General features: G+C 34.6%; 1 protein-coding gene across 1 annotated transcript in view; it reads left to right on the forward strand.

Annotated features, from left to right (window-relative positions):
• The window catches only part of CFAP47 (cilia and flagella associated protein 47), a gene marked incomplete at both ends in the record, with an annotated part of 308599 nt that overhangs the window by 114455 nt on the left and 180564 nt on the right, over window positions 1-13580 (forward strand). Inside the window, 3 exons of the mRNA XM_084279564.1 lie at window positions 1920-2006; window positions 10580-10656; window positions 12860-13005. Coding sequence (XP_084135690.1) covers window positions 1920-2006; window positions 10580-10656; window positions 12860-13005 — 310 coding nt within the window. The remainder of the gene's footprint in view (window positions 1-1919; window positions 2007-10579; window positions 10657-12859; window positions 13006-13580) is intronic.

Genomic DNA, 13580 nt, shown 5'->3' on the forward strand with positions numbered 1-13580 from the left:
CTAAAATACTCCTTGCATAGACTGCAAACGAAATCAACCCACAGAATAGATTTGGTATAGAAACCTGTGACAGGTTTGTTTTCACTCCTTCAGCAACATGCTCTGGCATAAGCCTCCTATGTGGGAATCATGAATTTATTTAGCTTCTGTCTTTTTTTTTAAAGTCCTTGAGCTGGCCATTGAGGCTGCCTGTAATCAGTTCTGTGGTGTGGCAACTCTCTTGGAAATAATAGAACAAAGGCAATGAAGTAATTTAATTTTATATTTATATATATCACTCAAAAGCTGCTTGACAGCCACTTGAGGTAATTATTAATTTGGACAACATTTGAACCTGTAATCTAAAAGAAAAGATTCTTTGTATTGTTCTTTGAGTGTCTTGAACCATTTAGTGTTCCACCAGTGGGTGCATTGCTTACTTGCAAATAACACTAGGAATTATGCTTGAGATAATAAAGAAGTGGCTCTTTTACAGAAAGATGAGTTGAAAATCTTAAAACTCGGTGTATAATGTAGGTGGATTTAAGAAAAGGACAAATTAAGAATGAGAATGCCTCTTTGACCTCATGTCGAATATATCTAGCAAGGTCAGATAGTTCCAAAAGCTGTCAATTCTGCACCCTCAAGTAGTCCTTGCCAAGTATTTGTCTGTTAGATGTTACCCACTACTATCAACTAAATAACATTCTCTGTTTTTTACAGTTCCCAGCTTTTAATGCTTATGCATAGATATATATTTTAGGGGTTACTGAATGTTTAAACTTCATTAAGAAAATTGGTTGAATGCTTTTAAACTTATCTATTATATGCCTTTGCAGCTATTTGTCTCCCAAGAACGGAAAAGTATATCTGTAATATAAACTACTATAATAAGAAATGGTCTTTTTTTTTTTTAATGCCTGATTAAACTCTTGGGCAGAGAATCAACTAATACTGATAATAAATCTATTGAAAAGCTTGAATTCAGGTCCACAACTAGTGCTATGCTAGTTGATACTGGCTTCTGCATTTTTCCAATGTACTCTGTAATCTTCCTTCTATTTTTACTGTCTGTGAGCACAGGAAAAATGCAGGCATCTGGTTTAAAATGAATGAACTATGTGTGCCAGTGCTATGTAACACAAATTCTACAATGATATGTAAATCTATTAATGACTACCAGTAGGTCAATGGGTTATCCAATACCTAGAATGGAAATAATACATGCACAATTTAATATACATAAAAGGAAAAAAACTCAGAATCTTCTAGGAAAAATTTAACTGAAGCTGTTGCTTGTGGTTTTTCAGAGAAATCACAATTTACACTATCTTAATAGATTCATTATTTAAAAAAACAAAATAAAATTACCTGAGTTGTTTTTTTCTCAAATGTGAATGGCTCAATTAATCATTTAATTTAGTACAGATCATAGTATAAACTGTATTTCAGAAAATGATTTAAAATTAAAATATGTGTGTGTATAACTTGTCTTAATATTGAAACAAGCATTTTTCTGGGGTTTTTAAATTGTTTTTTTAAAAAAGAAAATTGAAAATTGGTCTGCATGTGATGACATGGCTGTAGACCATCCCTTTGCTTAAAAATCAACCTATGGCATTGATGAGGTAGTAGTTTATGATTTTTCGCCATTACCCTTGAACAAATGTCTCAGCATTTTGCACCCTTACATTAGCTTTAAAAATTATGTCTTAAATTGTACAAAATGTTTTAAGTTATTATATAAAGAAAAATAATAAATTAATAAATATTTTTAAGAAGTCAATTTACCTTATTATTAATAGATCTTTTAAAGTATTCCCCAGTTGAAAGTAATAACCTTCTTTAGCAGGCCTTAATTTCAAAGTTAGAATAAACCGAGTCTTGTCATCATTCTGCAAGTTAAAATGTGGTGATTATGTTTACTTGCCGTTTTCCAGGGTCCTTTTGCTGGAATCCACAAGTTATTCAATGCAGCCAGAGGAATTATATCAAGCCAGGAAAATAAAGGAAGAGGAAAAGCTCATGTGAGTTCTAAATGGCAATTGCTAATTATAGTATAGTAAATGATAAAATTCTGTTAGTATTATTTTTTTTTATAGCTGTGTGTATAACTTGTAAAGAATTATAGGTTACAACATGGAAATATTGTAGAATTATGTATAATTTTAAAAACACTTCACTGATAGCTTAGTGGTGAAAACATTAATATGATGTAAAAGATAAAAATGGGTGTAATATGCCATTTGGAAAAAGTCTTAAAGAAACTAGGATTGAAAGGGGAACTTTTGATGCTGGGATAGTTGCAACCATGGTGATTTAGGTGACTGAAATGCTGAGAAAGAGTTCCAGTTCACTACAACAGGGTTTGTTCTGATTCTTGGAATAAAGAAAGTAGAAATACTTGGAGGTGCAACAGTAAAGTCAATAATATATTAACAAAGTAGTAGTCTGTAAAATTCTAGTTGTGCATAAGTGTGAGATGTTAAAGGTTCAGTAGGCTCCTGGAGATGTGAAAAACAGAAGTTATTAGTGGACTTATATTGATATAAGTTAATAAATTTTTGTCTTGACATTATTACATAAGTGACAAAGAACAGATTTTCTAACACAAGAAATCTGGAAGTGGAAGGAGAGTTGGAAGTAAGTATGCTAAAGGTAATAAAATGGCAAAGAATAAAAACCAGAAAGTAATTGGAATGGGAATCAAGGAGAGATATAAACAAAGTTCTATGCATAAGATTTTTAGTCTTCACCATCTTTAATTGTTGGACAGCGAGATAAATAAGATTAGATGAACCGGCAGAAATCTTTGAAGAGGTGAGATGGAAATCAGAATCACTGATAGTCCAGGTTAAAGAAGATAAAATCAAAAAGGTTTGAGACCAAAATTTGTGGCGCTCTATAGAACCCAGGATAGAGAAAGAGCTGCCACAAATATCTGAAACAATTTTTGGAACTTGCCAGATATTAAGAATTACTCTGTTTTAATAATTGACAGTTCAATAACTCTATTTTTCAGAAATGAACTGGAATTCTAAGTATTTTTTATTACAGATTTTGTATTTACATATTGGGTAATATATAGAGATCTATTTCTCTAGTCTTCTGTCACTTCAGCTATGTAGTATAATTATTTTTATTTGTAATCATCAGTTGGAATAGTATTAGTAGTAGTGAATAAAACCCCAACAGAAGTAAGAAGGGAGTATAAAGGAAGGTTAACAAAAGTGTCACTGGTCAAGTTTCTTCTCAGAGAAGCAGGATCTGGCTTTGAAAATACACCATCAGCAGCCCTCTCACAATAGATGTGAGAAATACTCCAGCCCAGAAATAAAGAAAGAATACTATAGCCGCCAGGGTACCGTTACCTAGGCATTTTGGGTGGGTGCGTTAAACGCCGTCCTGTCCCTCGTTTGTGTTGGGTGAGCTGCACTGATTGCTAGTGCCCTGTGTGCTTTGTGCACTCACAGCTAAGCTATACTTACCACATGTGCTGCAAGTGAACCTCCAGTGGTTAGTGATTTTTTTTGTAGTGTGCAGCCAATGTCAGCACAATGATTTTCATCCAAGATCCACAGAAGTATTTACCAAGACCTGTGTCCAAGGGGAAATAGCCACATCTATTTAATGTAATGCACAGTAGAAAAAGGAGTGTGGTCATAACTTGCTAGTTACTCTGATAAGATCTCCAAACTGTCAGCCTACGAAAGAAATGTTGGACTGCTTTGACTGGACATTGCTTCTCTTCATATTTTTGGAAAAAAGGCATTTGGTCTTTTCTGAATGCAATTCAAAACGAGACATAATAAAGAATCAGTGTTCATATCTCTTAGGCTATCAATTCTGATGAAGGAAACAGTTAACATTTAGAACTCCAATGCCATTAGCATATGTCAAAGTAAAGCTCTCCATCTTCAATTTAAGCAAGAGAAGAAATAAACTGGAAAACTGTATAACTCTTATTTAAAAATCTCTTAGGACGAAATAATGGTTTTCTAAAACTACTGTCAAAGACCTCTTACAAAGAAAGAAAAAATGATAGATCCATCCATCAATGTCTACAGATTTTACTAGTATATTGTACTTAGAGGATTCAGAGGCTGTTGAAAGAGAAAAGGATTTTTCATCATCCTGAATGTTTAAGGTTTATTTACTGCTAGGAAAGAAATCATCCTAAAAAATGTAATTTTATTCATACACCCAGCCCTCACTCTTATTGAAATTGATTTGAGGGTGTCTTAAGTTCTTAGAAATCTCCAGTATTGATTTGCTATAATTTTAGTTGTTCCTATTTTCTGTGACAATGGAAGACACTAGGTGCTCTTTTTAAGATTTTTTTTTCTTGAATATAATCAACATCTGAAATTTTGTTAAAGATTATTATATGTGCAATTCATAACTGATCAAAAATAAGGTTGTACCTGGAATAATTTTTAATGTTTTGATAAATCCAGAAAATGCCTTCTAGAAAATGGAGGCCATTGCTCTAATTGTACCGTAAGCATAAAACTACCTTAAAATCAGTGCTTATGCTCTAAGTAATTGTGTCTACATGATTGATGTCATTTGCATACTTTGATCCTAACAATTTAATAATCCATGCAAGTTCAGGTGGGTCTCCTCAATCTCTTAGTTCCTTCTCTGTCCTCATATATGCCCCCATATGTGTCAGACACACCACTTTGAACTTCATTGTAAGAAGCTTTACCTGTCAGACAGCCTTCTTACCTACCACTTTTTCCCCTCTGGCAGTATCACAGGCACCAAAATATTGTCATTCATTGCAAAGAGGAGACCAACACTTTAGTCATTTTGGAATGGGCTTATCATACTGTGACTGGAAATATATCCCAGTCTGAAGCTAATGCCAGACAAACTGTCCTTACTGGGGCACAGTGCTTGCCTAAGCTAGAAAATTGAACAGTAGCCCATGTCTGAGGCAGGGTGTAATTCAGTGGTTGCAGGCAAGACCTCTTTGTCCCTGGAGAGCTGAATGATGTTTGGTGAGGGTAGCATTTTGTCTTTTATCCAGTTGGCAGTTTTTCTTTTAAGTATTTTGTGATACATTTGCTTGGGTTTTTCAAGTTAGGCAATTTTCTATGCTCTCCAAGCCCGTGACACTTCAGTTATTATCCTTGACCTACATCTGTGTGCTGGCATGGCCGACTCCCTGTGGGAGAAAGAGAACCAGGTGGAGAATTGCATGCCACATGGTTCAGGAATTCCAATGTAAAACTACCCATAAGTAGTTTTCAGTCATGTTGCTATTTTGACCAGTGTCCATTAAAAAAAATTAAAGAAAATTGAATGACAGTAAAAGTTCAAGGTTACATTCAATTGCTTCATGGATTTTCTTCTGTAAAACTAGAAAGAGATACTAATGATTCACTGACAGTTCCTATGCTAAGATCATGACTAAGCAGTTTAGAGTATGTCTTACAGTAACGAAGGCTCATGATTGCACAGATTGATTTGCAAAGAAGCTGTGAATGTGGATAAATATTTTTATATCAATAAAACCTCATTCTAAACTGATGAAGGAACCATTAATTAATGAATTTCAAGTCAAGCTTTGCACAATGTACATAGCTGCTTAATGTTAACTTTTTTTTTTAATTTTTTGAATTTTGTTCTTATACCTTTTGTTCTAAGGGGTTCAATGTGCCAAGGAGAATTACATTAGACAGAATACCTGTATTTACTTACTGATAAGATAAAGACAAAAGATCTAAAAGGCTCTATTGTTTCCCTGTGTAATACAGGTTCTAAGATACAATATTAATTTTCAGAAAGTATTTTCAGTGCATGAAAAAGAAGTTTCTTGTATCCTTTCTAATAAAACTTCTGTCTTCAAAAGTTCATTGATGAAATTGCTGCGATATGAACTTAAGATTTGCCCATTGCACCTAGAGAATAAATAGCAGCAGCAATAACGATGTAATACACAAATGCAATTGGTCACCACATGCAGAAGGAAAACACTAACCTGATGCCCAGCCTGTTTCTGAGCAATGATCCTTCCTCCTGGCTAGCCTCTGCAGTTGTATAGAGAGCATGTCATTACATGAATGGAATATCTCTTTGGCCAGTCTGTGCCAGCTCTCCTGGGTTTGATCTCCCAGCTTCTTGTGCACCTGGTGGGGCACAAGGAGCTGGAAAGTCCCTGACTTTTATGTAGACATTACAACTACCCAGCAACAACGAAAACCATCAGTGTGTTATCAACATTATTCTCATACTAAATCCTAAACACAGCACTATACCAGCTACTAAAAAGAAAAATATTTCAGTCAAAACCTGGTCGTAATGCTATGTAGGAGGGGATAAATGGTAACTCAAGAGGTGATAGTTACTAAACTGTTTCTCACTGGTGCACAGGTATGTAAGTAATTTGTAGTACAAGGTTCAACTGGTTAGACTAAACCATGGCAAGAATAAATTGGAAGTATTTACACCTGCATTTTCTTGGTCTCAACAAGGTCTTTTTCATAAGCAGTTGAGAGGTGCCCTCCTAAACCAATCCTTGTCTGTAACTTTTGCAGAAGTTTTTGTTCATGCAATGCACAGTAAAATAACCTTGCTTTGAATGGGACAAGTTATTTCTGAACAAAACCTAAAAGAAACAAGAGGCAGTTTGTGAAGTTGTTTGGTCGCTGTTCCTGCTGTTTAACTGAATGACTTCTAATACCTGAGTTACTAGACTTAAGAGACCTGATCCCAGTGTGATAGAACACGCTTAGTCTCACAAGTAGGCTGGTGATCCTTTGCTCTTGTGTCTATACAGCACATGCATAATCTTGATGCTGAAGCTTGTCTTGGGTTCTTCAGCAGTGACATCATTCATACAGTGTTACCTCAGTGTTAATGTGGAGAAGTGATTGGTGTGTGAGGTGAGATAGGTCAGTTCTGTGGACTTAATACCATAGAATCATGGAATTTCTTGGTTTGGAAGAAATTTTTAAAGATCATCTAGTTTCAGTCCCCAGCTGTGAGAAGAAACATCTTCCACTGGATCAGGTTGCTCAAAGCCCTGTCCAAATTCACCCTAAACATTTCAAATGATGGGACATCCATAGCTTCTCTGGCTAACCTGTCACAGTGTCTTACCACCTCATCGTACATAATTTCTTCCTTATATGTTAGGAATTTTATATACACTCTTTTAGTTTAAAATTGTTACAGGCCCTGGTAAAAAAGTCTCTCTTCATCTTATAAATCCTCTGAAAGACTTCTATAAGGTCTTCCTGGAGCCTTAACTTCTTTGGACTGAACAAGCCCGTCTGTCTTTTGTGGCCCTCCTCTGGACTCACTCCAACAGCTCCATGTCTTTCTTCTGCTGGGGATTCCAGAGCTGAGCACAGTAGTCCAGGTGGGGTCTCACTAGAGAGTAGAGGGGCAGAATCACCACTCTTTATCTGCTGGACAAACTTCTTTTTATACATCCCAGGACATGACAGTTTTCTAGACTGTGAAGACACATTGCCGGATCATGCCTAATTTTTTGTCCACTGGTATCTCCAAGTGCTCCTTCACAGGGCTGCTCTCAAACCATTCATCCCACAGCCTGTATTGGTATGGGAGGCTGCCCTGAGCTAAGTGCAGCAAACTGTGTTTTATGGCAGCATTAAGCTGTTCTGCCTAATCTATTTCCTTATTTCTGTGTGTATTAAAAGGGGATGTATTGAGCCAGACTGAGAGTATAGCCATGCTTCTTATACCTTCCTGATCTTAACTATATTCATTTTGGTTTTATTATTAGATGAGATTATATTTCTTTTTATTATAGAAGAATGAGACACCATATGCATGTCTTCCATAATACAGTTTTATTTCCCCTTCCCTTCACTTATCTGCAAGTGTTTTGTTCATTGAACTGAGAATAAATTTACAGAGACACTCAGTGCCATGTCAAATCAATGCAATGAATTACTCTGTCATTCAACTCTGAAAGTAGGACTTACTTGATATATGGCTCACCCCAATGAAGAAATGTGTTGTTCTATGTATGTTCTCAATGTGTAATATATTTCCACATAATATGCTTATTATGTTATGATGGTTTTCATGCAGCATTTGAGAAATTCTTTGTTTTTATAAGGATTCTTCTGCTGTAGTCTCTGTTGTTAGTCATGACTTGACATTCTGATTCAAAGATAAAGCATTGAGATGATATTTTATATAAAATTTGTATTTTTGTATTTTTATGTGAGATACTTACTTGTAAGTACAGAATAAATAGTATGTTGTACTCACATATCTCAGATATCATTTTCCTTTCTGAAAAATGGCCTCTAAGTACAGGTATTAAAATGAATCTCCAGGGTAACATATTCTGAGAATTTTACAAGTTCATTTATTTAAGGTTGTGATTTTTTTTTTCTAGCCCACCAAGATTAACTATTTATTTTAAGAGAGACCCCATAGCTATCAAATGCTGTAGGTAATAATTGTTTGCTATGAGCTGGTTCATCAAATTTTATTGCTAGGAGAGAATGACTTTTATGTGTGCATAATATTAAACCTGAGTTTAGAGCTGAATCTCTACTCGCAATATTTTTTTTGAGATAGATTACAGTGTAGTTTTCAGCATCCGTGAGCTCTGTGCTGTTGTAAATTAAGCAAAATTCTCCTTCCATAAATGAAACTGCACAGTCTTCTGTCAACACTGGTAGAGGCTGTGACGAAGGCTAGAAAAAACTCTGAAGTAATATCAAGGAAATATGATGGTAAAGAGGATATTTTGCTTTGGGGGATGAGAAGAAGCAAAGATTTTGTTGTAGGTTTTTTTCAAGTATATCTGTTCTTTTCAAATATGCTTGAAATGTAATATTGTCATGAACGGAGTTAAGGTGTTCAGATTAAGGCTCATCCTCCTTCATCCCTCTCTTAGACAAATCCTTGATTGTATTGGTTCCTTGTGAAGAATTACTGCACTGTTAGTGAATATAGGTCATTCCTGCAGCCTCTGAATGAAAGGTGTATGGAGGAATAAGCTTTGCTGTTCTCAGACTTTGTCATCCCCTCTTTTTCAAGGCTACAACCTCAATGAAATGAACCTTGCATGTGACCAAACTTAACTCCAACAAGAAGATAATTACTTTTAGTAGAAGTTGCTTGAAGAGCTCCTCTTCTGAGACTTGTTGCTGCTTAGCAAGGCGGCGAACTACCTACTAATATGGGGTTTTTGCACCTTTATTTTCTCATTGTATACGTTTCCAATACTTATACAGAGAGCCAAGAGTAAAATTAGCCTTTGCACAAAAAATCATGGGAAATTGTGTTCCAATTTATATTTATTCTTTGAAGAGAAATGTTGTAAACCATGAGTACAAAAGTAAATTTCAAGTATTTTTTTCTTGTATGGTAATACTTGTGGGAAAAAAAGGAGAAAAATAAAAGTTTTAGAGAGAACCTATTTTAGGGAATTATTTTGCATTCCAATATGAAAAAGACAAAGACTTTGAGAATGGCAAATATAAGATGCCAAGTTCAGTCTTTTTGATTTGGTGCTGCTTTTTTTTTTCCTCTCCCTTTCCTTTATTTGAATTAGTGTAAACCACATTTTTTACTTTATTGATTTAATTTGCTAAGAAGGAATGTCTTATCTTAAATAACAAAAGAAGAATTGGTATTGAATTTCTTGAACATATTGCTGTCATGTAGCTTGGTTAGGTGTAAAGTTACCCTTGTTTTATAACAAGATGTTTTGTGATGTGTTTCTTTACCATTACAATGTGGCTGCCTGACTTAAAAAAAAAATCTAAATAAATAAATAAAAACGTGCCTCAATTTTAAGGTTTAGTTTAGAAAATAGAATACTAAGCTCTTCTTTAAAAAGAGGAGATTGTTGAGCTCAAAAGAAGGTGCAGAGGGTCTAGAGAAAAATTTGGGCTTAAAAAAAACAGTTTAGGTAAGAGTGGATCTAAAACCTGATGTGTGTTCTGATAAGGGGCAAGGAATGACTGTTACTTTTGAGAAGCAGCGGTCTAAGGACATGTCCAAAAGGTCTATGAATGTTTGTCCTAGAGTGAGCACAATGCATCTGAACTGAATGTGGTTTGCAGACAGTTACATGTGTTCCTATACAGTAGGTTTGGAGCAAAAATTAGAAAGACTGAAAGGAAGACAAGTGAGAGAATCAGAGGAATGCAAGGCCTTGACACTTCATGATGTACCAGGCAACAATTTTGATTTGCCTATCCCCATACAGTATTGAAATGATAAAGGGAACAATTTGGACTGATTTTCCCCCAAATTTTTATTGTGTAGTACATTTGACTGACCAAATCTAATTAATTTTTATAAAAATGGAATTTTTCTTATATGAATACTGCAGAGTTGTTATAAAGGTTAATTGAAGCGAGTATGGTCTGTCTCTGCTGTAAATATGACTGCTGACTTAAGCGGACAGAGGTGGTATTTAACATTATTGGTAGGTAGATGGTTCCAAAATGTGGCTATATTTATTTATTTATTTTTTAACTTGAAAACATTTGCTTTTCAGTAATTATTCATAAAAATGGGAAAAAGCTATCTATTACTAACAGAAAGGTCCAGCTTTAGTCTACTGCTTCAATTTTTATTTTTTTCTTTTTAGTTCTCCAAATAACACGTTAAATTGTACTAATAGTACACTGCCTGAAGATCCAAATGAAGAGAACAACTTAAATTGCTGTAAGTACCTCTGTACTACAGTAGAAAATAGAGTATCTACATAATAAGGATTTTGGCATATAAAGTAATTATTATTTATGGGTATGCTCAGGTATGGTCTTATTTATATGATAGTTTGTATTCTGACATATTTAATTTATGAAATGATCCCTGAGGTTGCACTGTAATCCTAATGACTTTACCATGAAAAAAAAAACAGTTTAAAAAAGTCTAATTTTCTTCTTTTAATGTCCCATAGGTTGGCTTCATGGAATTCTGACTTGGAGCCATTGTAGTTTGCCTAACTATTTCTTGAGAATACTCATTAACATGTGCATTTCTTGCTCTTATTTCCTATGAAATGCCAGTCAACAGTTCTGTCAGAATGTATGAATCTAGAATACAGCCTGTTCCCAGGCTACTGAAAGTCAGCAAAATTTGTACAATGGCCTTATGAAATTAATTTTGTTCTCTTATAAAATATTATTGTGCTTCCATGAAATCATATGGAAATAAGATTTATAATCTGAATGAACTGGCACTTCTAGACATTTTTATTATTTTGTACTATATTCTGAGATGTGATTAACAACGAACTAATATACAGTCCATAAAAATAAAAGTATCTGCCTTAAATAACAAAATGAGGTATGAGGTTTTTTACCAATTCATAAATAGCTTATGAAGATTTTTATAGCTTCAGTCAGCTTGGATCTACAGAGACTTTTTTTATGGCATTTCATTTCTTTGTAAAGAAAATAATTTTTTTCATTTGTAGCAGAACTAAGTGTACTTTGGCTTTGGGTATAATTCTGCATCCTTGTCTCTATAACATCATGAATGAAACCTAAAGAAGATTGTTCCATGCATGTGTTACATGACCTGAAAGCAAAACGTGCTAATAAGGGTCAAAAATCCTAAGTAGAGAGTAATAGGAATTAGGATTTTATTTATTTGTTTGTTTATTTATTTATTTATTTTTGGTCATGGACCAGCCATAATAAAAAGGAAAAAAGTTGTTTAAAAATAATCAAATTTTTAAAATAAATTTTTCTTTTTTTGGCAATTGTTTTAATTTCACAGAATGCTGAGAGAAAGTGAGGAGGAAAGGCCCACAGAAAGCTAATTTAGTCTGCTCCACAGTTTTACGTACTCTGAATGGGGAACACTTGAACAGGAGAGAAATTTGGGAGCTAGTGCCTTATTTAGTCAACGTACTTCCTATTAGGGTTGCCTTGGTCTACTTTATGGAAGAATAAAAATGGGACTTGGGGCCTGTTGGTGGTTTGGGGGTGGTGTTTTTGGTCATTCTTTATGTAGACTTTGGAAAGATCAAATTCATGTCAAACCTAACTGTTGGTTGAAGCATGAATATGGGGAAGTTCCTATATTGATTGGAAAAGAATATGGACAATAATGAGAAAAGGTGAGTGGAGGTTAAGCCTTTCTTCAGCTTAGATTTTGGTGGGGGGTTTTTTGGGTGAATCAGTTTAATTGCACAAAAGTTTGCACAATTTATGTGTTATTCTCTCATTTCTGTTGCCTGCACTTTCGCTTCTAAAGTCTGTTGAACTTTCCAGAAGGTTAGCCAGCCCAGGTTGAATGAAAGTCCGGTTCTAAAGTATTCTGTATTATCAAAATGTGCTCAGCAGATAAAAAATACACAATGAGAAAGTAGTCAGACCCTGCTAGATTCAAGCATAAGTATCTTAGTGTCATGCAGAGAAAGCACTTTGTCAGCATAATATTTTTTATGAAAGCATTGCAAAGAAAGCAAACTGGTCAATATTTAGTTCTTGTCCAATCTGGAGGGTTTCAGACTGTAGCATAACATAGTTACTGCCACTGAGAGCAAGATTGCTTGTTTAAATAGTAGTAAACTGTACTCTTCTTTTTGGAAAGAGTCATTTGCTTATAGCCTGTACATCCTTAAGGAGTTTTTTTGATGGTGAGAACTGTCTCTTTTCCCCTGGTTTTGTTGCCATGCACATAACACAAGTAGTTCCCAAAATGTATTTAAATAATACAGTGTACAGTATTGCAGCACATTTACACAAGTGTAACTGCAAATAATGGCTACTGATTACAAGTGTGCCTTGAATACTGTGCCTTGGATTACAACTGTAAGCTGTATACAATATCCTTACATTTAAACTCTGGCAGTTACATAATTTTACAACCCATGCTGTTGTATCTAAACAACCATTTAAACTTATTTTAACAGCTGACCAGTCCAGACTGCTGCATGAGTTCTTCAGTCCAACAGAGAAACTGTTCTTGGAAGGGAGAAGTTCTGCAGGCTTAGAGATTCACTTTCTTCCCTTTAATCTGGAAAAACGTTACTGCACTGTCATTCTGGTTAATGAACTGGTAAGCCTAGAAAATATGTTCTGTGAGTGATTTTTATCTGATAGCCTAAACAGTTAGGAAGCAGGATGTGTTTGCTAATTCTGTGTGGACAGAGTAAATGAATTTGTGCCTTGATTACGTGCATATTTTAAGGTAGAGTTTTTACATGCATATGCAATTATAAAGATGTGATCTCTGTGCTAACCTTTCAAATGCAAGTTTTGTTTTCCTATTTTTGGATAATATACAATATTCCTATAAGTCTTGGAGGACAATGTTGCTCAGAGATTGACATAAAATTACAGGTTTCAGGTAAGAAATTTAAATCAAGGTTTACTCCCCTTTTATCTCCACATAATTAGAATTATACGAAATGCTGCAAGTTACTTTTAACTGTGAAATCATAACAAACAGATATAATACTGCAAGGAATGTTACTTTGGTGGCTTTTCTAGGCAACTGAGATTCAAAACATATATGGAATCTAAATAATTACTCTTGATGTGGGAGGAAGAATAATACTTTTGGATGAAACATAGTTGGAAAAAGGATAAAGTCTTTAATGTACTGTACTTCTCCCTCTATCACTGTAGGAT

This window comes from Gallinula chloropus (genome assembly GCF_964237585.1).
Source record: "Gallinula chloropus genome assembly, chromosome: 1".
Lineage (NCBI taxonomy): Eukaryota > Metazoa > Chordata > Aves > Gruiformes > Rallidae > Gallinula > Gallinula chloropus.